The sequence below is a fragment of the Xenopus laevis genome, chromosome 8S, assembly GCF_017654675.1.
Source record: "Xenopus laevis strain J_2021 chromosome 8S, Xenopus_laevis_v10.1, whole genome shotgun sequence".
Taxonomy (NCBI): Eukaryota; Metazoa; Chordata; class Amphibia; order Anura; family Pipidae; genus Xenopus; species Xenopus laevis.
Window position 1 is genome coordinate 5,135,536 of NC_054386.1, and position 26,683 is coordinate 5,162,218.

The 26,683-nt window shown below is 42.8% G+C and overlaps 1 protein-coding gene across 4 annotated transcripts in view; it reads right to left on the reverse strand.

Moving 5' to 3' along the window:
- LOC108699734 (protein numb homolog) overlaps window positions 1-26,683 on the reverse strand; it is a 62,451-nt gene that overhangs the window by 23,922 nt on the left and 11,846 nt on the right. For 3 of the 4 annotated variants that reach the window (XM_018232249.2, XM_018232247.2, XM_018232250.2), the window contains 3 exons: window positions 17,090-17,142; window positions 15,262-15,403; window positions 8,226-8,300 (listed from right to left, as the gene is read on the reverse strand). In XM_018232249.2, coding sequence (XP_018087738.1) covers window positions 8,226-8,300; window positions 15,262-15,387 — 201 coding nt within the window. In that variant the 5' untranslated portion in view covers window positions 15,388-15,403; window positions 17,090-17,142. Of the gene's footprint in view, window positions 1-8,225; window positions 8,301-15,261; window positions 15,404-17,089; window positions 17,145-26,683 lie in introns of all 4 variants that reach the window. The other variant, XM_018232248.2, reaches the window with a different exon arrangement.

A 26,683-nucleotide genomic window follows, 5' to 3' on the forward strand; every position in this document is an offset into this window, starting at 1 on the left:
CACTGATATGTTAGCAAACACTTAGGGGCAATTTCAGGGGTAACTAACTATGCGGGGGAAGCAGGCAGGGACTACCTAGTAGGGATGCACCGAATCCAGGATTCGGGATTCGGCCTTTTTCAGCAGGATTCGGATTCGGCCGAATCCTTCTGTCCGGCCGAACCGAAACCGAATTTGCATATGCAAATTAGGGGCGGGGAGGGAAATTGCGTGACTTTTTGTCAGAAAAAGGAAGTAAAAAATGTTTTCCCCTTCCCACCCCTAATTGCATATGCAAATTAGGGTTCGGATTCGGTTCGGTATTCGGCCGAATCCTTTGTGAAGGATTCGGGGGTTCGGCCGAATCCAAAAAAGTGGATTCGGTGCATCCCTACTACCTAGGGTAGTAGGTAAGGGATTTTCTTACTGGGGGGGGTTATTTCTCCTTTAGGGTAAGAACACACAGGCAGATTCGGGGAGATTAGTCGCCCCGGCGACAAATCGCCGCTTCTTCGGGGCGACAGTCTCCCCGAACTGCCTTCCCCTTCCTTCCTGCCACTTTCTGCTTCGTTTTCCAAAGTTGCTATTTTTCATTATAGCCGGCGAGAATGTAGGGGAAGGCAGTTCAGGGAGATTGTTGCCCCGAAGAAGAGGCGATTTGTCGCCGGGGCGACTGATCGCCCCGAATCTGGCAGTGTGTCCTTATCCTTAATCTGTAGTTTTTGTAATTGAAGGAGCACTTCACTTCTAAATGGTCTTTTCCAACATACACACAATATCCTATTTCTAGTAAATTTCACTTTGTCTTCATTTTTATCGTTTTTGAATTATTTTTCTTCATCCTACGGACTAGGGATGCACCGAATCCACTATTTTGGATTCGGCCGAACCCCCGAATCCTTTGTGAAAGATTTGGCCGAATACCGAACCCCAAAATTTTTTTACTTCCTTGTTTTGTGACAAAAAGTCAAGCGATTTCCCTCCCCACCCCTAATTTGGATATGCAAATTAGGATTCGGTTCGGCCAGGCAGCAGGATTCAGCCGAATCCGAATCCTGCTGAAAAAGGCCGAATCCCGAACCGAATCCTGGATTCGGTGCATCCCTACTACAGACCTTTGCAACTTTCAAATGGTGCCACTCAACCTGGATGCCAAAAAAAAGATAATTGGTCTCTGAGGCTACAATTTTATGGTAACTGTGTATTCCTTGTCTTTCTATTGAGACCTTTCCTTTTCCTATTGTTATCCCAGTCTCTTATTCAAACCACTGCTTGGTTGTTAGGGTAAATTAGATCCCAGCAACCACACTGCAGCTGATATTCCAAAATAGCTAGTAATTAGAAAACCCTCGAAAAATACAAAATAAAGGCCAAGTGCAGATTGGCTGACGTTATCACTGTCTAGATCTATATACCAAAAGCAGCTCGTATGTCTGCAGAGAAGAGCCACTGATGAGATTCTCACACACATCCTTATAACGATCAGCCACAACTTCTGCATATCACTACAAAAGGGAAGAAATAAGATTTCATATTTGATTTTCTATTATTCATAGGCTGGCTAGTTGTGTGATGTTGCGGAACTCTGTAATAACTAGATAGAAGTGGCTTCCCAGCTGAAGTGGAACTACAGCTCCCAGTATCCCTCACTGTGCACTGGTGGGAAGTTGAAGCAGTAGCTGGAAGGCCGCAGGTTGGACATAGTTGAAGTAGTGGAACAAGGCAGCAGAAGGTCAGTGTCTATGAAAGTGGAAATAAAGTAGACAAGCCGCAATGCGGCCATTGATCAGTAACCACTTGCACAGTATGGTCATAAATGATCCGATCAGTCAGGAGATCTGCATAAAGCTTTCATTATCTCCATACACAAAGATGTTCCAAATATTGTTATATTCAATTCAGATGAATGTAACATGTCAGGAGTGTGGCTTCCATGGTCACATGTTGCAGATGCCATTCTAGCTGACACAGCTGACAGTCACGCTTTTGGTTTAGCACTGGTTCATAATATTATGAGGAAAGGTGTGTGCATGGTGCCGATTATAAATAATGCCTGAATGTGATTCATTGCACCGGATCTGTCAATTAGAAAGGCAGGAGTTACTGAACATCTCGGCAATTCACAGCTCTGACAACCAGTAAGCCTGGCAGCAAAAATGCCCTTTCGATTGCACTAACTATCCTCCGGCTCCCGATAAATCCAGGAAGCAGGTGAAAAAAAGAAAAGACACAAGAATAATCAGGGATAATGAAAAAAGCTACAGCCCAATGCAAACTTGCATCGCTTTAAAGGAACAGTAACACCAAAAAAGTGTTTTAAAGGGATGACAATATAATGTAGTGTTGCCCTGCACTGGGAAAACTAGTGTGTTTGCTTCAGAAAGACTACTATAGTTTATATAAACAAGCTGCTGTATAGCAATAGGGACTATAGTAGTACTTATCTGTTATCTACTGTGTATCCTGTGCTTGAATGGCTGCCCCCATGGCTACACAACAGCTTGTTTATATAAACTATAGTAGTACTTATCTGTTATCTACTGTGTATCCTGTGCTTGAATGGCTGCCCCCATGGCTACACAGCAGCTTGTTTATATAAACTATAGTAGTACTTATCTGTTATCTACTGTGTATCCTGTGCTTGAATGGCTGCCCCCATGGCTACACAGCAGCTTGTTTATATAAACTATAGTAGTACTTATCTGTTATCTACTGTGTATCCTGTGCTTGAATGGCTGCCCCCATGGCTACACAGCAGCTTGTTTATATAAACTATAGTAGTACTTATCTGTTATCTACTGTGTATACCGTGCTTGAATGGCTGCCCCCATGGCTACACAGCAGCTTGTTTATATAAACTATAGTAGTACTTATCTGCTATCTACTGTTTATCCTGTGCTTGAATGGCTGCCCCCATGGCTACACAGCAGCTTGTTTATATAAACTATAGTAGTGTTTCTGAAGCCAGGTTTACCAGTGCAGGGCAACACTGCATTATATTGTCATTCCTTTAAAACACTTTCAATTTTTGGTGTTACTGTTCTTTTAAAGTAAGGTATAAAAAGTGATAGGAGCAGCAATTAAACAATATTTATGATCACCATGACTCACTTTGTTTTTAAAGGTGCATATAAAAGAGATAATATTATTTTATATCTTTAATATTTGCAATAAAGAAGCTGTGAGTGTAATTATTTGGTGGTGGGGCACCTTTTTTTTATTCTTAAAACAACCCATCAATATAAGATGGTACATTTCTCCTTTGTTCCATGTCTGCAGGAAGAGACTTGCCTCCGAGTACAGTTTAAGCTTCAGAACCGGTCAAAAAAAATCCTCTGCTATTAAAAGAATGGTTTGAGAAGAGTTTCGTAAAATTAGGGATGCACTAAATCCAGAAACGTAACTAGAGGGGGGCGGGCCCTGGCACAGGATGCGCAGCCGGGCCCCGCCCCCTCCGTACACCCAGAACTGGCCGGGAATATGCGGCGCGCGGACTGCCGGGGGGCCCTGAAGGGGTGCACCCCCTGCTCCCCCGGTTGTTCCGCCACTGACCAAATCTAGGATTCGGTTCGAGATTCGGCCTTTTTCGGCAGGATTCGGCTGAATCCTTCTGCCCGGCCGAACCGGATCCGAATTTGCATATGCTAATTAGTGGTGGGGAGGGAAATTGCACTACTTTTTGTCACAAAACAAGGAAGTAAAAAATGTGTTCCCCTTCCCACCCCTAGAATTCGGATTGGTATTCGGCTGAATCTTTCGCAAAGGATTCAGCCGAATCCAAAATAGTGGATTCGGTGCATCCCTAGTAAAAAATGGCTGCCTGAGAGCATCATGCGAGTATGGCATAAATCACTAGGGGATTGTGCCTAATGAGAAAAGACGTGCCTTCTGCTGCCAAGTTCAGTGACCCCCCACATTACCCTCATCCATACAGGGCACCCAGCAGAACACACAGACGCATCACCTCAGCTCCCTCATTTTCAGGGTGACAGTTAATCATGGTTTACTTCAAAAGAACTCCAGAAGGGTTAAAGAGAGGAGCGTTCATGCAAAGGTTGATTTTCTGAAAATGTTTCTACATTGGTTAAATGTTATGATCACATGTTAAACAAAGTTACAGATTCTGTACACAACCTGCTGAAACAAGAAAACATATTAAACATGTCAAACATCTGAGCCACAAAAAGACTTCAATAAGCAGCAGGAGAATGAGCCAATTCTGGCCTCGTGGAGTGGGCAGAAAGGGCTGTTATTTCCCTACAGAGAGAAGTACAATTTTATTCTGGAAGGAATATGGTATGAGACGCTTCACCGATTGTCCTTAGTGGAAGGAATGGGTTAATACATTCACCAAAAAACACTTGTGCTGTGTACGAGCCGGCACCTATTAAATTGTTTCCTACAGAGGCAACTGCCTAAAATGATATTTTTGGAGAATAAAGGTGGCCATAGACTTAGAGATCCGCTCGTTTGCCGATGTCAGACGCACAGATGCGGCGGCGATCCGACGGGATTTTTTTAACCTGCCCAATCGAGATTGGGGAAGCCCGTCGGATGGCCCCACACACAGGCCAATAAGCTGCCGACTCGGTCTGTCGGCAGCTTTTATCAGTCCGTGTATAGTGGCCTTAAAGGAAAACTTTACCCCCAAAATGAACACTTAAAAGGATACTGTCATCGGAAAACATGTTTTTTTCAAAACACATCAGTTAATAGTGCTACTCCAGCAGAATTCTGCACTGAAATCCATTTCTCAAAAGAGCAAACAGATTTTTTTATATTCAATTTTGAAATCTGACATGGGGCTAGACATATCGTCAGTTTCTCAGCATGCCTCCAGTCATGTGACTTGTGCTTTGATAAACTTCAGTCACTCCCAGATAGCAGCTACCTAACAAAAGATAACAGCTGCCTGGTAGATCTAAGAACAACACTCAATAGTAGAAGCCAAGTCCCACTGAGACTGATTCAGTTACATTGAGTAGGAGAAATAACAGCCTGTCAGAAAGTAGTTCCATCCTAAAGTGCAGGCACAAGTCACATGACTGGGGGGCAGCTGGGAAACTGACAATATGTCTAGCCCCATGTCAGATTTCAAAATTAAATATAAAAAAATCTGTTTGCTCTTTTGAGAAACGGATTTCAGTGCAAAATTCTGCTGGAGCAGCACTATTAACTGATGTGTTTTGATAAAAACATGTTTTCCCATGACAGGATCCCTTTAAGCAACAGATAGTTTACATCATATTAAGTGACATATTAAAGAACCTTACCAAACTGGAATATATGTTTAAGTAAATCTTGCCCTTTTACATCTCTTGCCTTGTGATGGTCTATATGCTGCCTCGGAGATCACCTGACCAGAAATACTGCAGCTCTAACTGTAACAGGAAGAAGTGAGGAAGCAAAAGGCAGAACTCTGTCTGTTAATTGGCTCATGTGACCTAACATGTATGGTTGGTTTGGTATGTTTGTGTGCACTGTGAATTCTAGGATCCCAGGGGGCAGCCCTTATTTTTTAAAATGGCAGTTTTCTATTTATGATTACCCAATGGCACATAGTACTAGAAAAGTATAATGGTGTATTTACATGAAGCAGGATTTTACATATGAGCTGTTTTATGCAATATCTTTTTATAGAGACCTACATTGTTTGGGGGGTATAGTTTTCCTTTAAGAGAGCAGGCTTGTACCTTACTGCATTGAAGAGATGCACCAACCAGGAACAGTGACAGGACAGATGGATCTGGGGGAGAGAAACTGTTTTTTACGTAAGAGAGACTAATGAGCAACGAGTTCTAATAAGTGATGAGTGGGCGAGATCTAATGATAAATCTATGGTATCTGCTAGAAGTAGAATTCATTAGGAGGTGCTGCTTTGTGATTCTTCTCATAACAATCACCCGTCCCCAGTGTTATTTTACAGCATTACCCATAGCAGCTTGGTCTCTGGTGCCCTTACACTGTACCTTCAAGGCAAATGCAAGAGGACTTTTTATATTTTACAAAGGAAACTATTCAGCCCATATGTGGAACATTGCGCCCTATAAATAAAGACTATTTGTGAAAAATATATTTTCCTTGTACTCTGTGCCCCTGGATAATCCCATTTAGAAAAACTACCATTACAAATACAAAAGACAGTTCTTCGGTTTATATGAGGCAATGCACTCACAGATGAACCAAAGGCCAGTGACATGCTAGGTTATATCAGCCACTAAATGGACAGCTGCCTCTTACCACCAAACTTTATCCTGTTAGCTGCATTATTTCCTGTTCTAGTCATTATTTGTTCTGAAGGTGCTCTTTCCCTTTAAAACCAGAAAAACAAATGGGGCAAGCCCTAAATTATCACCTGCGTGACCCTCGGTTGGTCATTAATTACACATTTTGTCAATGAGATGTGTGAAAAAAATCCATTGCAGACACAACGGAGTTTTACAGCTACAGCAGTGTCCCTTTAAGGGTAAAACCCCACGGTGCAGCTCGAGCCGACACGTCGCCATGCGACGAAACGCATAAGATCTGTCGGATGTCCTGAAGGTACTGGAAGCGAAGGAGAAATCGCAGGTAAGAACTACATTTATCCACCTGTCGGATGTAAACGCTGCGTTTTCATCCGACAGTCGGATAAATGTAGTTCTTACCTGCGATTTCTCCTTCTTCAGGACGTCTGACACATCGCATTCGTCCAAAGCCTAGCACAGGTTCCGGACTGAGGATCATAATAGGCTCTGGCATTTCAGGTACACAAAGGCCCAAACAGCCCCGACAGCCCACTAAATACTGACTTTCAATGGCACCTTATAGCAGCCCCTCTGGCATTTGCCAGAACCCACAGATTGCCAGTCCGGGCAGAACATGATGTATAAAATATTTGGGAGGCAGTGTGATGGCTTGGGCGTGCATGGCTGCCAGTGGCACTGGGACACTAGTGTTTATCCATCATGTGACACAGGACACAAGCACAAGAATGAATTGTGAGCTCTTCAGAGACACTGTCTGCTCAAATCCAGCTAAATGCACTCACATTGATTGGGAGGCGTCTCATAATGTCCCAAAACATACAGCCAAAGCAACCCAGGAGTTTATTAAAGCAAAGAAGTGGAATATTGTTGAATGGCCAAGTCAGTCACCTGATCTGAAGCCAATTGATCTGCATTTCACTTGTTGAAGACTAAACTTGGGACAGAAAGGCCACAAACAAACAGCAAGTGAAAGAAGCGGCTGCAGTAAAGGCCTGGCAGAGCATTAAACAGGAGCAAACCCAGAATCTGCTGATGTCCATGAGTTCAACACTTCAGCCTGTTATTGCCAGCAAAGGCTTTTCAATCAACTATTAGAAATGAACATTTTATTTTCAGTTTTTTGATTTGTCCAATTACTGAAATGAAGTGATTGTGTTAAAAAAAGGCTTTAGTTCCTCACATTTTCATACAATCTTTTTGTTCAACCCACTGAATTAAAGCTGAAAGTCTGCAGTTCAACTGCATCTGAGTTGTTTCATTTACAATCCATTGGGGTCATGTACAGAACCAAAATTAGAAAGATAAGTTGTCTCTCTCTAAATATGTATGGGCCTAACTGTAGCAACCAGATAACTTCTGAAATTCCAAACGGCTGTACAAAAAGCTAAATAACTCAAAAACCACAAAAATTTTAAATGAAAACCAATTGTAAAATGTCTACAGCAGGGATCCCCAACCTTTAGAGCCTGTGAGCAACATTCAGAAGTAAAAGGAGTTGGGGAACAACACTAGCATGAAAAATGTTCTTGGGGTGCCAAATAAGGGCTGTGATTGGCCATTTAATAGCCTGTATGTGGATTGTCATTCTACATTGAAGCTCTGTTTGGCAGTACAACTGGTTTTATACAACTAAAACTTGCTTCCAAGCCTGGAATTTAAAAATAATCATCTGCTTTGAGGACACTGAGAGCAACATCCAAGGGGTTGGGGAGCAACATGTTACTCACGAGCTACTGGTTGGGGATCACTGGTCTACAGGATACTAAAGGTTTATTTTCCATCAAAGTAGCACATAAAGCACTGCTCTATTTGTATTTTAGTCGCATTTGTAAAGACCTGTAAACTACAGAAATGTTTACCACGGCTGCACATAATCAGTTTTATAGTCTTTAAAAAAAATAAATGTGTGAAAGGTACAATGTGTGAATAATATCTTATTCTGTTTTATTGATCGCTACTAATAAAAGAAGTTAAAGATAAATAAATAGGTATACATACAGATTTTAGTCTTTTCACTGCTTCTTCGCAGATGTGCATCCCTCTTGATTCCTCCACTTCCACGTGGCCCAGATACTGAGGAAAAGAAAACAGCGTATCGGTGACTGGAGGAATGTAGAAAGCATGCATGGAATGAATCTCAGCAACAACTTATGCAACAAAGTGATTTCATTTAAAGGCAAATCCCACTAGGAAATACGTGCTTCCCAAATGCTCACTCACAGTGTGATCCATGATACAGCAAGACAGACTATTCACCGGTATTCAGTGCCTTACATTTGAGCATTAAAATGAATGTCAGCAGTAGATGAGAATTTAAGAAGTTTAGACATTAAAAAAGCATTTAAAGGAACAGTAACCCCAATAAAATTAAAGTGTTTTCAAGTAATGAAAATATAATGTAGTGTAGATAACAGATAAGTACTACTATAGTTTATATAAACAAGCGGTGTGTAGCCATGGGGGCAGCCATTCAAGCACAGGATACACAGTAGATAACCGATAAGTACTACTATAGTTTATATAAACAAGCTGCTGTGTAGCCATGGGGACAGCCATTCAAGCACAGGATACACAGTAGATAACAGATAAGTACTACTATAGTTTATATAAACAAGCTGCTGTGTAGCCATGGGGACAGTCATTCAAGCACAGGATACACAGTAGATAACAGATAAGTACTACTATAGTTTATATAAACAAGCGGTGTGTAGCAATGACAGCAACTGAAAGGGCTAAGGGTGGTGGCACACGGGGAGATTAGTCGCCAACAGACAAATCTTCTCTACTGCGGGTGACTAATCTCCAGCCAGCCGGCAAGAATACGAATCACCAGCGGGATGGCATGAATATCGCTTTGGTTTTCCAAAGTCACCCAGAGTTGCCCGACGAGGAAACTACAGACGACTTCGAAAAACAGAAGTGATACATATGCATTCCCGCCGGCGATTCATATTCTTGCTGGCAGGAAGGCATTTCGGGGAGATTATCAACTGCAGTAGAGAAGATTTGTCTCTTGGCGACTAATCTCCCAGTGTGCCAGCACCCTAAATGGAGCAGGTTAAATAGTGGATAACAGATAACACCATTATGTTCTACAGAGCTTATCTGCTGTGTAACCTGAGCCTTTTCTCCTTGGCTACACAGCAGCTTGTTTATATGAACTATAGTAGTACTTATCTGTTATCTACTGTGTATCCTGTGCTTGAATGGCTGCCCCCATGGCTACACAGCAGCTTGTTTATATGAACTATAGTAGTACTTATCTGTTATCTACTGTGTATCCTGTGCTTGAATGGCTGCCCCCATGGCTACACAGCAGCTTGTTTATATAAACTATAGTAGTACTTATCTGTTATCTACTGTGTATCCTGTGCTTGAATGGCTGCCCCCATGGCTACACAGCAGCTTGTTTATCTAAACTATAGTAGCACTTATCTGTTATCTACTGTGTATCCTGTGCTTGAATGGCTGCCCCCATGGCTACACAGCAGCTTGTTTATATGAACTATAGTAGTACTTATCTGTTATCTACTGTGTATCCTGGGCTTGAATGGCTGCCCCATGGCTACACAGCAGCTTGTTTATATAAACTATAGTAGTACTTATCTGTTATCTACTGTGTATCCTGTGCTTGAATGGCTGCCCCCATGGCTACACAGCAGCTTGTTTATATAAACTATAGTAGTACTTATCTGTTATCTACTGTGTATCCTGTGCTTGAATGGCTGCCCCCATGGCTACACAGCAGCTTGTTTATATAAACTATAGTAGTACTTATCTGTTATCTACTGTGTAGCCTGTGCTTGAATGGCTGCCCGCATGGCTACACAGCAGCTTATTTATATCAACAATAGTAGTGTCTCTGAACAAACACAGCAGTTTTAGTAGTGCAGGGCAACACTGCATTATATTTTTATTAATTTAAAACATTTTCATTTTTTGATGTTACTGTTCCTTTAAGACAATTCTCTTTGCATAAGAGGGCCCCTCAGTTGCCATGTAAAGTGGAAACACCTGAAACCCACCGGTTCCACGAGAAGGGGGAAACAGAACTGCAAACAGAATACAAAAAAAGAATACCAAGAAAGACCAGAAGATTGGCGGTTGAGAAGCTAAGCTTAGGGCTCGTCACTAATTATCCAGCAGAAAATGAGCTTCCCTGGCTGTAATATAAGCTGATGCTACAGGTTTGCTGATTATTAAATTCTGATGCTAATTGCACTGGTTTCTGTGCTGCCATGTAGTAATTATGTGTATTAATTGCTAATCAGCCTTATATTGTGACATTTCTATTCTATGTGTACTGTATATTGTGAGTGGGTCCCTAAGCTCAGTAAGTGACAGCAGCACAGAGCATGTGCAGTGAATCAGCAGAAAAGAAGATGAGGAGCTACTGGGGCATCTTTGGAGACACAGATCTTTACTGCTAAAGGGCTGTGGTTGCCTTGGGCTGGTACAGAAGCACAAAACACAATATACAACATTTCTAACATTTTTATATTCAGTTTTGAAATCTGACATGGGGCTAGACATTTTGTAAATTTTCCAGCTGCCCCTGGTCATGTGACTTGTGCCTGCAACTGAGAGAAATGCTTTCTGGCAGGCTGCTGTTTTTCCTTCTCAATGTAACTGAAGGTGTCTCAGTGAGACATGGATTTTTCTATTGAGTGTTGTTCTTAGATCTACCAGGCAGCTGTTATCTTGTGTTAGGGAGCTGCTATCTGGTTACCTTCCCATTGTTCTTTTGTTTGGCTGCTGGGGGGGGGGGAGGGACGGGGGTGATATCACTCCAACTTGCAGTAAAGCAGTAAATAGTGATTGAAGTTCACATGACTTGGGGCAGCTGGGAAATTGACAATATGTCTAGCTCCATGTCGGATTTCAAAATTGAATATAACAAAAACTGTTTGCTCTTTTGAGAAATGGATTTCAGTGCAGAATTCTGCTCGATCAGCACTATTAAGTGATTCACTTTGAAAAATTTTTTATTTCCCCAGGACAATATCCCTTTAAGTGCTCAGGCGGCGGCAGCCCCAGAATCAGCGCTGCGTGTATGGGGGCCTTATGATTGCTCAGAGATTCCACAAGATAGCAAAGTACTGGGAGCTGCTTTGTGAAATGTGCTATTCAGAGCCTCGAAGATCCAATTTCTTTACAATAGAAGCAAAGCCTGCGTCGAATACTTGAGCACTATGTTATCTGCTAAAAGGTCAAATAAAAGATCTATAACAAATGTTTTTGTTCCACACTCATCTCCATTAACTCAATTGTGTGCTAATTACTATGGGAATAATTACAGAGGAAAACGTTTCAGAGGCAAAGAAAAACATCACTTTTTCCAGGTCCTACTGCAGTGACACCTTTTAATACGTGAATTTTAAAATAATAAACACACAGGGTGAACAGTGTAATCTATATTGCCATGTAAGACATCCTTATCACGCTGATCGCAATGCATTATAATAATTACATGCATTTAATATATACAGAAACACAAAATACTGGTGTTTTCAGATCACCCATCTACTTGTACATTTCTTTAAACTCAGTGGCCAATACAAGATCATAAACACCTTCGTTTTAATATTCCATCAGTACTAAATGGCCAAAAATGTGGTCTACATTCCACTTGCTTATGTGGGATCTTTATTTACTCAATGATAACCCATTGTTAATATATAGAACAGCTTGATAAGCTCCGGTAAGTAGCTCCATAATTCCCTTAAAGGGGAAGGAAACCTAGTCGGCGCAAACCCCCCACCCCCCTCCCGTTTGTTGCCCACCCTCCCTCCTCCCCCTGGCCTACCCGTCCCGCTGGGCAAATGCCCCTAACTTGTTACTCACCCTTCTGCGCAGGTCCTGTCCACGGAGTTCACAGACGACATCTTCTTCCACACAATCTTCTTCCTGCTATGAACGGCGTTTTGGCGCATGCGCAGTAGGATCATTTCGCCGGTACGGATCTACTGCGCATGCGCCAAAAGTCACGCGCATTCGCAGTAGATCGTACCGGCGAAATGATCCTACTGCGCATGCGCCGTTCACAGCAGGAAGAAGATCGCGTGGAAGAAGATGTCGTCTGTGAACTCCGTGGACTGGACCTGCGCAGAAGGGTAAGTAACAAGTTAGGGGCATTTGCCCAGCGGGACGGGTAGGCCAGGGGGGAGGAGGGTGGGTGGGCAACAAACGGGAGGGGGGGGTGGGGGGTTTGCGCCGACTAGGTTTCCTTCCCCTTTAAGGGTTCAAGCACACGTGCAGATTCGTGAAGATTTAGTCGCAAGGTGACTAATCGCCTCTTCTGCGGGGCGACAATCTCCCTGAACTGCCTTCTGCCTGCTATAATGCAAAAACGCCAGCGCCAATGCACTCGCGGCGATACGATTTCCGAAGTCGCCCGAGGTTTCCTCGTGAGGCAACTTCGGAAATCGAAGCGCCGTGATAATTCCAATATTTGCCCCCTAAAACCTGCCCAGCTCATGTACAAGTCAATGGCAGATGTCCGTTGAGCCAACTGGAGATCTTAATAGCCTTCCTGACAATTCTATTCGGATGAATCAAATACGAATTGAATATGATTCGCATTTTTGGGTCGGAACCATTAGATCGAATATTAGCCATTCGAATTCTTACCAGTCGAATTGTGAGTATATTCAAATATTCACATGAATTATAAATCCGACCTTTGATAAATGGGCCTCCCCATGTTCACATGTACAAAGTGTTCCCTTCATTTAATAAATTGGGGAGAGGCCCAGCCTTCCATTGAGCATTTCTACTCTTTTCAGTGTTCTGCATTATCACATTAAACTTCTTTATTGAGGCATATTTCGTTTTATCACTACATTTTTATCAAGATAAGAGAAGAGTGTTCTCATGATATCATGATGCCGGGTTAAGGCAAATCCATATGTGTGTTAAACAGGCTTCTCTGCTTAACTCAAACATGTTGCCTCACAAATCAGCAAGAGCAATAGATGCTGACAACTTTGGCCAAACAGTCCTTAAAAAAATAAATCATTCTTGCAACACAACACCCTTTGGATACAGTTATTTTAGGTGCAGCACAGCAGCAACAAGTCAGAGCCACCTACAGTATGACACTTGTCGGTGTTATTTTTTTTAACCCCTAACCAATTCTAAACTTAGCAATGAAAGACTAAACATGAAAACTAATGTCGGTGGAACGGTGTGTAAACCAAATTTTTAAAAAATATAATTAGGTAACATACCACCTTAGATAATCTCAAATCACTTCCCATTGTAGATAATGGTGCTTACAACAAACAAACATCCATCTCCTAAATAAATCGTTCTTTTAAAGGAACAGTTTAGTGTAAAAATAAAAACTGGGTAAATAAATAGGCTGTGCACAATAAAAAAATATATCTAATATAGTTAGTTAGCCAAAAATGTATAAAGACTGGAGTGACTGGATGTGTAACATAATAGCCAGAACTCTACTTCCTGCTTTTCAGCTCTCTTGGTTTCCATTGATTGGTTACCCGGCAGTAACCAATCAGAGACTTGAGGGATCATAACTGTTACTTTTGAATCTGAGCTGAATGCTGAGGATCAATTGCAAACTCACTGAACAGAAATGTACCATGTGGCCCCCCTTATAGTTGCTGACTAACTCAGAGTTAGAGAGCTGAAAAGTAGTGTTCTGGCTATTATGTTACACATGCAGTCACTCCAGCCTTTATACATTTTTGGCTAACTCACTATATTAGATATGTTTTTTATTTTTCACAGCCTATATATTTACACAGTATTTTTTTCACACTGAACTGTTTCTTTAAATAGCCCAGTTATTCCCATCCACTATTTTAAAATGCTATTTAAAGGAGAATTTAAAAAAAAAAAAAAAAATCCTACCCCCCCACCCCACGACGACCCCCCCTCCCCCCCAGCATAGTTGCCCCCCAGGGAAATGCCCCAACTTTATACTTACCCCTCAGCTCAGATTCAGGCATTGGAGTTCCACGCAGCCATCTTCCAGGTCTTTGTGTCTTTTTCTGGCGCTTCTTCAATTTTTGTGAGTTTCGGCACACGCGCCGCTTTGCTGGTCTCCCACTCAGCTTACCGAATACTCGGAAGATGGCTGTGTGGAACTCCAATGCCTGAATCTGCGCCGAGGGGTAAGTATAAAGTTGGGGCATTTCCCCTGGGAGCAGCTATGTTGGGGGGGGAGGGGTCTTTGTGGAGTAGGGGTTTGTTTTTTAATAAGGGGTTTGTTTCTCCTTTGAGCAAAACAGCGAGTTGGCCAATAGATGGATGCCAAAGATGTCCCATCATAATAACTACTAAAGGTATAAGAAATAATTCATTATTTGGCCTGGAACCTAAACTGATGCAGTCAGTTGCTACCTGGCACCCGCTACACCAGTGAATTTTTGTGAAGCACTGACAGAGTATTATTTAGTATAATAAATATCTGCACTTATTTTATATGAATAATACTAATGCAAGTGCTACATGGCAGCGTTGTGTACTTCAAAAATGATGGAACCCCTCTTTCCATTATAACTCCCCAAAGACCCTCTGGGATGCTCTTTTTAGCATTACACACATTTTACAGTATTTTGTTGCCCCTGTCCAAACTTTTTGGAACAATGGTGCTGGCATCAAATACAAAATGTGCATATATTTTTCAGAAAACAATGACATTTCTCAGTTGTAAGATTGTATATGTCGTCACCACACTATTTACTATTAAATACAGAGTTTCAATGATTTGCAAACCATCTCATTCTCTTCCACAGAGTCTTTTTTGAAAACAGGGTTGTCCACGTGTATTCTACTGCCAACTTTGCATGGAGTCAAGGTGCGCACTTTCAACTCTACTGCTTCTATAAACACACATACCTTTTAAACCTTCAGTTCCTGGGCTGCCTTATACTTCTGTTATCATACATTTACTCACGTTACTTTTGATGAAAGCCCCTCAAAGAAATTCAGTTTCTTCCATCGCAGAGAAATGATCACGTAAACCAAAAAGCTGCATTTAAGATGATACGGACGCAACGCTACTTACCTTTACTGGAAAACTACATTTCCCATTCCGGACGGATTCTTCATCAGTCTGCCACTGGTGGGGTCGGCTTGCCTCTGGGACGTAGATGTCTTTCTTCCGCCGAAAACTCTGGCGCAGTTTGTTCATTTTCAGCTCTAACAGCCTGAGAAGAGGAGATTTGTTACTCAAGTAAACGTACACATTTCTTTACATTGAACATTTCTTCTGACCCTTCTTATTTATAATACAGCTTAAATAAATACTGGAAGCAGGTTATATACAACCAATACAAACACACACACACAACTTATATTTAATCATATTTAAATGTTCCAAAAAACATAAATTGCTAAATTATTTTGATTTCAATGTTTGCTGTAACCAAAAAAATAGATTTTACTTAAATCTGTGTATGCAGACTCGTAGGACCGGTTATCCAGAAATCTCTGCATTACGGTTAAGTCACCTCCCATAGACTCCATTTTAACCAAATTCTTAGAAATTATTTCCTTCTTCTCTATAATAATAATAATAATAACAACAATAATAAATAGTACCTTGTAGTTGATCCAAACTAAGATATAATTAATCCTTATTAGGGGAAAAACAATCTTTTGAGGTTTATTTATTGTTTAAAGGAGAGGGAAAGGCTAAAAGTAAGTAAGCTTTATCAGAAAGGTCTATATAAATACACCAGTAAACCCCTCAAAGTAATGCTGCTCTGAGTCCTCTGTCAAAAGAAACACCACATTTCTTTCCTTCTATTGTGTACTCATGGGCTTCTGTATCAGACTTCCTGTTTTCAGCTTAAACCTCCAGGGCTAGGGCTTGAGCATGCTCAGTTTGCTCCTCTCCTTCCCTTCTCTGCTGTAATATGAACCCTGAGCTATAAGTGAGCAGGGAGAGACCAAGGCAGGAAGTGATATCACACCAAGCTAATACTGCAGCTGCTATCCTAAACAGAGAGCTTCTAGAGCTTTTTACTCAGGTACAGTAAAACATTCTACAGAATAAATATAGTATTCTAGCTTGCACTATTGCAGCTAATCTATTGGCAATAAAATGCCTCCATAGCTTTCCTTCTCCTTTAAATAATTTTAAGCAGGGAAGGCCCAGGGAATCACCAGCTCTAGTGAAGAATAGTGGCTACATGGTACATACCCACAAAGAGCTCCAAAATTGTGATCAGTAATCCTGAATCCTCAGGCTAGCATTATGCTAAATACATAAGTGTATAAATTACTTCTGTCAGCTTACGGTATTTTACTTTTGTCAGTTTACTAAAAATATAATATCTATAGATAATAATATTTATGATACTTTAGGATGGGAGCGTGTGCTTGTGCCACAACTATTTCTAACCATTTGATGTGTGACTTAGCAGTACTTTGTAAATGCATTACACGCAGTAGATTTCACATCAAAAGGACATGCAAACACCCATCAAAAAATGTGAAAATCAGTGACTAGAAATTAAATTAAATTACCTGCCACTTCAGTAGTTCAAAGTTAATAGTAAGGCTGCAGCTGGGCCAGAGACACAGTCCCCTAGAGCTGGTCATACACAGGCCGATATAAACCAGGAGCTTACTGGCCCATGTATGATGACATCTCAATGGCTTCTTGCAAATTTGCCCATGGGCAGTAACCCATCGCAAACAATCAAACTGCTGCATTCATTGTTCTATTTGCAGCTGGCTTCAAAAAGCTAATCACTGATTGGTTGCTATAGGTAACTGCCCATGGGCAAATTTGCCCAGTGTTGATAAATAAGTACCATTGTTTCCTATACACAACAATGCACAGCAGGTATTTTCATCCTATTGACAATAAAAAGTTTGCAAGTTACCTTGGCAGTGGTTTTCTGTTACAGTGGTTCTCAAAGGTTCTGTTGGTTTGTTCCTACAAAAAAAAAAAAAAAAATTAAAATTGGTCAGAGCTAACACTTAGGGGGTTTATCAAAGTTCGAATTTCAAAGTTATGTGGATTTTTTTTTGTTAACACTAATAAATTCTCATGGACTCACAACTAGAATGGGGGGTTATTTATGAAAAAACTCGAACGTTTAACATTTGATCGAATAGGAACAACCCTAAAATTTGAATCAAATCTAAATCAAATTTTCCTCTGAAAAAAAAAAAAAAACTTGAACGTCAGGAAGGCTATTAACAGATTCAAATGGTTCAACAGACCTCTGCCGTTGACTTCTACATGAGCTCGGCAGGTTTTAGGCGGCGAACTATCAAATTAGAATGTTTCCAGGGTCGAGGTGTGATAAATCTCACATTCAAATTCGAGTTGGTGGTTTTTAATTCGAATCTGTGAGTTCTGACACAAAAAAAAATTGAAAATTCCAATTCTAATTTACTGTTCGAACCTTACTATTTCATAGTAACACAGCAAAGCTGGCCATAGATGTTGAGATGTTTAAAAGATCAGATCCTCATCGTGAGACCACGATCTTCTCAGAACGATCGTACGAATTTACCATCAACTAAAAAGACCAGTTTGGCAGGAAAACAAAGGGGAGCTGCCTGCTTGGCCCTGCAAACATAGATACATTGCACTGGGACCGACAAAGATTTTTTGACCTGGCCGATCAATTTCCTGACAGATGTCGGCCGAAAAATCGTAAGATGTACGATCGTTTGAATCCCACTAACTGCACAATAATTTCGAAGGATTGGTCGGGCTTCCCTAAAATCGGTCGTTCGGAAAGAAGAATCGTCGCGTCTATGGGGAGCTTTAGTTAGGTTGAAAAAAGACAAGTCCATCAAGTTCAACCTTTGAAGGCAAAAAAACCCCATCTGAAGCATCTCCAATTTGCCTCAGAGGGGGAAAATTCCATCCTGGCTCCAAGATGGCAATCGGACCAGTCCCTGGATCAAAGTTGTAGTTAGCAGTTTAGCCTATAACATACACAACAACAGGACCCTACAAGTAAGATGATAGTTCAATCACTTGAGTTTTAAGACAACACGTTTCAAGAGTGAGAACCAAAGAATGGATATCAATGTAGAGAAAATCAGTTCTCCTCCAAGTGTGTTAAAAACCTGGCAAAGTATGTGACAAAGTATGTCCTCTTTCAATTGTGAGGTTTTACAAAGCAGGATATAAACAGTTCTCCAGTCCTCATCATGTACCAAAACTAGATAATTATTAAGTTCATGTGACATATTGCACATAACAGATATTAGCTTGTCTTTGTAAGGGCCCGAAGGCACCGTTGGAGTGAGGACCAAGGAGGAGACCAGACCAGGTTCGCAGTACAAGAAGGATTTATCAAAGACGTAGTCAGGGACAGGCAAATGGGTCAGTACAGGCAGCAATCAACAATACGAGAAGGCAGGCAAGAGTCGGTACACAGTATATCAATATAAGCAGTAGGCACACCCAGGAACACAATAGCTTGGAACCTATAATTGGGCACTGAGTCAATGACAAGTCCGCCTTTAAATAGGCAAAGGGTTCGCGCCAATCTGGACGCAGTGGCGTCATTTCCGGCGCGCCGGCGTCAGTTCCGACGCGCTGGCGTCAGTTCCGGCGCGCTGGCGTCAGTGACGCCGGCGTTCTGACGCCGACGTCCATTCCGACGCTGTTGCAGGCGACCAATCAGGGAGTGGGACGAAGATGATGCAGGAGCCATGCGGTGGGGAGTAAAGCCATCTTGGACGCCATCTTGGGAGACAGGTACAGCATCCATTACAGTACCCCCCTCCTTAGGGGGGGCCCCAGGACCCCCAGGACCAGGGCTAGAAGGAAAGCGTCTGTGAAAATTCCGAACAAGGAGAGGGGCATGAACATCGGAGCTCCTCACCCAAGAACACTCTTCAGGACCGAACCCCCTCCATTCGATAAGGTACTGCAGGGAACCTCTAGAAAATCGAGAGTCCAGAATCTTCTGCACTTCAAACTCCTGATGACCATCCACAAGAACAGGAGCTGGGGAGGAAAAAGAAGAAGAAGAAGAATTTGCAGGCTTTAGGAGAGACACATGGAAGGCATTCGGAATCCGCATCTCGGGAGGAAGTTGCAACCGGACCGCCACAGGGTTGATGATGTCTATGACAGGAAAGGGGCCGATGAACTTCGGACCCAGTTTGGGTGTTGGAACTTTGAGACGGATATTCCGAGTGGAAAGCCAGACCTTGTCTCCCAGGGCATAAGGAGGGGAGGAAACTCTTCTCTTGTCAGCGAACTTCTTCTGTGCCAACGAACTCTTCTCCAGATTAGCAGTAGTAGCATGCCAGATCGCCATCATGTGGGCAGCTTGGTCATTGGCAGCAGGAACATTTGTGAGAAGAAGATCCTGAGGAAAAGCCAACGGATTAATACCATAGACACAGAAAAAAGGAGACTTTTCAGAGGAAGAGTGTAAGGCATTATTATGGGCAAACTCAGCCCAAGGAAGGAGGTCAGCCCAATCGTCTTGGCACAAAGACACATGACACCGGAGGAACTGTTCAAGGGCCTGATTGACTCTTTCTGCTGCTCCATTAGACTGGGGATGGTAAGCTGAAGAAAACTGAAGGGAAACACCAAGGGAACTACAAAGGGACCTCCAGAATTTCGAGACGAATTGAGACCCACGGTCAGAGACGATCTCCGCAGGAAAACCGTGAAGTCTGAAGATATGTTCAATGAATAATCTGGAGAGTTCTGGAGCAGAAGGAAGTTTACGTAAGGGAGTAAAATGTGCCATTTTGCTGAATCTGTCGATTACCACCCAAATCACAGTAAAACCAGAAGAAACAGGAAGATCCACAATGAAGTCCATCGCCAAATGAGTCCATGGCCGGGATGGGATGGGTAAGGGCAACAATAACCCCTTGGGAGGGGAATGTCCAGACTTAGAAACAGCACAGATGGAGCATGAAGAGACAAAATCTTTAACGTCCTTCCTCAAAGAGGGCCACCAAACAAGGCGAGATAAGAGTTCTGTAGTTTTCTTGATTCCAGGATGACCTGCTTGCTTCGAATTATGAGCCTGGACCAGAATATCATGACGGAATTCAGGAGGAACGTAGGCCATACCCACAGGAGTATCCCCCGGAGCAGAGGATTGGGCAGATAATAAGTTGGAGGCCAAGGAAGGAAACAATGCGGCAATAAACTTTGCAGGAGGTAATATTGGTTCTGGGTCTTCAGAAATGGGATCATCAGGAACAAAGCTCCGGGAGAGGGCATCCGCCTTCTTATTTCTGGAACCGGGACGAAAAGTAATAATGAAGTTGAAGCGTGAGAAGAAAAGAGACCATCTGGCTTGTCGGGGATTGAGACGCTTGAGTGACTGGATATATTCTAAGTTTTTATGGTCGGTAAAGATGGTTACAGGCACTGCAGAACCCTCAAGTAAGTGTCTCCATTCTTCAAGAGCCAGTTTAACGGCCAACAACTCACGGTTTCCCACGTCATAATTCTGTTCAGGAGGAGAGAATTTTTTAGAGAAAAAGGCACAGGGATGTAATTTCCCATCGGCAGACGACCTTTGAGATAATATGGCTCCAGCACCGACATCCGAGGCATCCACTTCGACGAAGAAAGGTTGAAGGGGTTCAGGGTGTCTAAGGATTGGGGCAGAAAAGAAGGATTCTTTGAGATTCTTGAAGGCTTCTAAGGCTGACGGAGGCCAATGCTGAGGTCTTCCCCCTGTACGGATGAGAGCCAGGATTGGGGAGATTTTGGACGAAAAACCTTTAATAAATTGTCTATAGTAATTAGCAAAGCCAATGAATCTTTGGACAGCCTTGACACTGGTGGGGAGAGGCCAATCCTGGATTGCAGAAACCTTGGCTGGATCCATCTTGAAGCCTTGCTGAGAGATGATGTATCCGAGGAAAGAGATGGACGACACTTCGAAAGAACACTTCTCTAATTTAGCAAAGAGATTGTTCCTTCTCAGGCGGGACAGAACCTCCTGGACTTGACAGCGATGTTCATTAAGTGACTTGGAAAAAACGAGGATATCATCCAAATAAACGACCACGCTTTGCCCTAACAAGTCCCGGAAAATATCATTAATAAACTCCTGGAAGACTGCAGGAGCATTACAAAGGCCGAACGGCATCACCAAGTACTCGTAATGCCCATCTCGAGTGTTGAACGCAGTCTTCCACTCGTCTCCCTCTCTGATCCGGATAAGATTATAGGCCCCACGAAGATCTAATTTAGTAAATACACTGGCCCCCTTGAGCTGGTCGAACAGTTCAGAGATGAGAGGGAGAGGGTAACGATTCTTCAAAGTTATCTTATTCAACCCTCTGTAATCAATACAAGGCCTCAAACCGCCGTCTTTTTTCTCCACAAAGAAGAATCCGGCTCCAGCAGGAGAGGAGGATGGACGGATGAAACCTCTCTGAAGATTCTCCTGGATGTAATCTTTCATGGCAGAGGTTTCAGAAGGAGAAAGCGGATAGGTGCGGCCACGAGGGGGCATGGTTCCAGGAAGGAGTTCAACAGGGCAATCATAGGGGCGATGAGGGGGCAAGGTTTCAGCCGACTTCTTATCGAATACATCAGCGAAGGCCTGATAGACAGATGGCAAGGATGGATTCGAAGTCACCGAAGAAACTTTGATAATAGATTTGGTAGGTAAACAGTTCTGTTGGCAAAAGGAACTCCAGCGGGAAATCTGAGAAGAAGCCCAATCGATTACAGGATTATGAATATTCAACCAGGGCAGACCAAGTACAATGGGAGTAGAAGGACAATCGATTAGGAGGAAGGATAATCTTTCAAGGTGCATAGATCCCACAATAACGGAAAGTTCATCGGTGGAGTGGGAAATAGTAGCGGAAGAAAGTGGACGATCGTCAATCGCCAATGCTCGAAGAGGAACAGCCAGAGATCGCAGAGGAATGGAATGGCTTTCTGCAAAGACCTTATCGATGAAATTCCCAGCTGCACCGGAGTCAAGGAAAGCCTCAGAGGAAATCGTCTGGGTTCCAAAACGAATCTGCACAGGAAGAAGGAAGCGTTGAGCAGAAGAATGGGGAGAGGGACCAATTCCACCCAGGTAAGTCTCCCCAGTCTTACCTAGGTGTTGGCGTTTCCCGGCTTCACTGGACACTCATAGGCGAAGTGGGATTTTCCACCACAGTAAAGGCAAAGTCCAGCAGCCCTTCTCCGAAGATTTTCCTGTTCGGTCAGACGAGCCCGTCCGATCTGCATTGGTTCTTCCGAAGGCAGGGAAGAAGAGGCAGGAACCGCAGGATTTGGAGAAGACAAGGTGGAAGCCGGGTTGGGAAGGAAGGGTCTTTGAAAACGAGGAGCCAGAGTAGGTTGGAACTTGTGGAATCTTTTGGTTGGGGAGTGCTCTCTGTCGAGTTCAGCTTGAAACTCCCTCTGCCGAGTATCTACCTTTATGGCCAGGGCGACTAGATCTTCCCAACGGGATGGAATTTCCCTGGACACCAGATCAGACTTTATACGTATCGCCAGGCCGTTGTAAAAGGCAGCGTGATACCCGTCGTTGTTCCACGAAGTCTCTGCAACCAGGGTGCGGAACTCAATGGCGTACTCCGAGACTGAGCGAGTTCCCTGTAGAAGATGGAACAGGCGTGCGGAGGCAGCAGTGGCACGACCCGGAGCATCGAAGACCACACGAAGTTCCCGGACGAAGGCTCGGGCATCATCGATAATGGGATCCTCCTTTTCCCATAGAGGCGAAGCCCACTCCAATGCCTTCCCTTGCAGACGGGAGAATATGAAGCCCACCTTGGCTCGTTCCGACAGGAATTGACTGGGTGCGAGTGTAAAGTGGACCTCGCACTGGTTAATAAACCCACGGCAAGCTGTAGGATCACCACTGTAGAGTGGGGGAGCCGGAATGCGGGGTTCGGTGGCGTGAAGCGGAACTACAGGTACTGGTGCAGGAATAGGATCGGCAGGTGTTAGCTCCGACAGTTTAGCAAGAATGGATTCCAAAGCCTGACCAAAGTGAGATTGCTGTACCTCATAGGACTGCATGCGGGATGCCAGACCACGAAGCGCTCCACCGACATCAGGCGGCGCAGGATTCTCCTCTGACGGGTCCATGGCCCAATTATACTGTAAGGGCCCGAAGGCACCGTTGGAGTGAGGACCAAGGAGGAGACCAGACCAGGTTCGCAGTACAAGAAGGATTTATCAAAGACGTAGTCAAGGACAGGCAAATGGGTCAGTACAGGCAGCAATCAACAATACGAGAAGGCAGGCAAGAGTCGGTACACAGTATATCAATATAAGCAGTAGGCACACCCAGGAACACAATAGCTTGGAACCTATAATTGGGCACTGAGTCAATGACAAGTCCGCCTTTAAATAGGCAAAGGGTTCGCGCCAATCTGGACGCAGTGGCGTCATTTCCGGCGCGCCGGCGTCAGTTCCGACGCGCCGGCGTCAGTTCCGACGCGCCGGCGTCAGTTCCGGCGCGCTGGCGTCAGTGACGCCGGCGTTCTGACGCCGACGTCCATTCCGACGCCGGCGCTGTTGCAGGCGACCAATCAGGGAGTGGGACGAAGATGATGCAGGAGCCATGCGGTGGGGAGTAAAGCCATCTTGGACGCCATCTTGGGAGACAGGTACAGCATCCATTACAGTCTTCACACATTCCCAACATGAAGAAGCTACCTGTGAAAATGCAAGTTATTTCATCCTCCTGTTGATTATCAAATGTATTTTATTGTCAGAAAGTTTTACAATCACTAAATAAAAGCAAAACTCTTTAGTGGCTTGGCCCCAGTGTCGGACTGGCCCACCGGGATACCAGGAAAACTCCCGGTGGGCCCTGGTGTCAGTGGGCCCTCCTGCTTCTAAACATTTTGCCCATTTCATGGTCATTCCCTATTTCTATGAGAACAAAGAGGCTAAATAGATGGAATAATAGATTATAGTATGTAAAGAAAAGAGACTAGGAGAATAGAGGTTGAGTGAGGGAAGGAAGAAAATAAAACTGAAAATACTTTGGTTTGTGCTACTGCCACATAAAAAAATATCTATGGTACTCTCAGCAAATGAATGTTAAATGAGTAAAGATACAAAAATATATAATAGAAAAAATAATGAGAAAACACTCACAGTTCACCTCAGTCCCAAGGTGCAAAAACCAAAAACACTGTATCCAAAGGGTGTGAGGATCTCCAAAAATAAAGAGACAAATATAAAAAGTAGAAAAATTTATTAGGACATGAAGACCTAACGCGTTTCGTGCCTATAGGGGCACTTAATCATAGGCTAAATGGCACACCCTGTACACCTGTTATATAGGGCCCCTATATAACAGGTGTACAGGGGTGTGCCATTTAGCCTATAGGCACGAAACGCGTTAGGTCTTCATGTCCTAATAAATTTTTCTACTTTTTATATTTGTCTCTTTATTTTTGGAGATCCTCACATCCTTTGGATACAGTGTTTAAGGAAGAAAATAATACTTGAAGTGGGCCCCTGGTCTAAAGGTTTTTGGTGGGCCCCTGGTGTCCCAGTCTGACATGGCTTGGCCCGGAGCCTCCAAACCTGTTAATACCATGTCATGCTTATATATACATAGAAGGTGTTATTTGGCGAAAACAAGTCTATAATTAGAGTGAGGAACTATTTACAAATGGATAATATTCAGTTTCATATAAATCCCATGAATGGATGTTCCAGCAAATTCACTAATGTGCCAAGTAAACACAAAAATACCCAAAAGCTACATCCAGAGAAGTGATGTGCTGTCACAAATACTATGACCCACATCTGCCCCTGACCCTCTGCTAAGGAACCCACACCCACTCAAGTCCACAGACCATTCATTTTAACTCAACCCGCACCCACTCGTGGTATCACAGGGGGCGGAGCCTGCAACTGGGAGGGAGTGTTTGCCGGAAGATCCCAGCAAAGGTATTGCAGGTGGTAGGTCTTGCAATACCAAGAGCTTGGCCCACCATGAGCCCAAAGCTGCACAAGCAAACAAAAAAAAGGGGGCGGGAGAAAAAGAATGGCAGGATATTTTTAAAATCATTGTGTAAAGGGAATGACTAATGAATGAGGAACAGTCACAGATTTAACATCAGTCCAATAATATTGTCTTGGAAATAGAATGGATGTGTCTGAAGTTTTCATCTAAAAATAATAAAATGTGTCAATGATGAATAACAGTGATTGTCATTTAACAATCAGAAATAGGGGCTGGTCTAAAACTGAACTGAGCTCTCTTAGAACCCGGGGGTGTATGCCATCAGGCCCTGGAGCCTTGTTTACATTCATTTTTTATAAAAGCTTTATAGATCATATCCTGAGTCAGCCACTGACTAGATTGAGCTGAGCCATCAGTGCAGCTATGAAGTAAGCCTGGAAACACAGACTCCTTTATTGTATACACTGAAGAAAAGAACTGATTTAGCACATTTGCCTTTTCTGTATCTGTTACAACCTGGTACCATTATTTAATGAACCACACTCTCAACCTGCATCTTTTTACTATTAATTTATTTAAAAACTTTTTGGGGTTAGTCTTAGCCTCCGCCGCAATGCATTCATTCATTTCCTTTCTTTGCCTTCCCGATTGCTGATTTATAAAATGCTGTTATTTAGAATTCCTCAACAGAGGCAAACAATACATCATTAAAAGAATCTTCTACACAAATACAGACATGACCTATGGACTGAGGCTCAAATATGACATTTTAAGTCAAAGTATTCCTCTACCACTGAACATCAAACTTAAAGGGGTTGCTCACCTTTAAATTAATGTTCAGTATGATGTAGAGAGTGATATTCTGAGACAATTTGCATTTGGTTTTCATTTTTTATTTGGAGTTATTTAGCTTTTTATTCAGTAGCTCTCTAGAATGCAATTTCAGCAATCTGGTTGCTAGCAACCAAGCACTGATTTGAATAAGAGACTGGAATATGAATAGGAGAGGCCTGAATAGAAAGATGACGAAGATGAGAAGCAATAACAATACATTTGTAGCCTTACAGAGCATTTGTTTTTAAGATGGGGTCCACGACCCCCATTTGAAAGCTGGAAAGAGTTAGAAGAAAAGGGCAAATAATTCAAAAATTACAAAAAAGAAAAAATGAAGACCAATTGAAAAGTTGCTTAGAATTAGCCATTCTATAACATACTAAAAATCACCTTAAATGTGAACCACCCCTTTAAAGGGGATTTAGGGGCAACATACTGTCATGGGAAAAAAAATTTTTTCAAAATGAATCAGTTAATAGTGCTGCTCCAGCAGATTTCTGCACTGAAATCCATTTCTCAAAAGAGCAAACAGATTTTTTTATATTCAATTTTGAAATCTGACATGGGGCTAGACATTTTGTCAATTTCCCAGCTGCCCCTGGTCATGTGCCTGCACTTTAGGAGAGAAATGCTTTCTGGCAGGCTGCTGTTTTTCCTTCTCAATGTAACTGAATGTGTTTCAGCGAGACATGGGTTTTTACTATTGAGTGTTGTTCTTATATCTACCAGGCA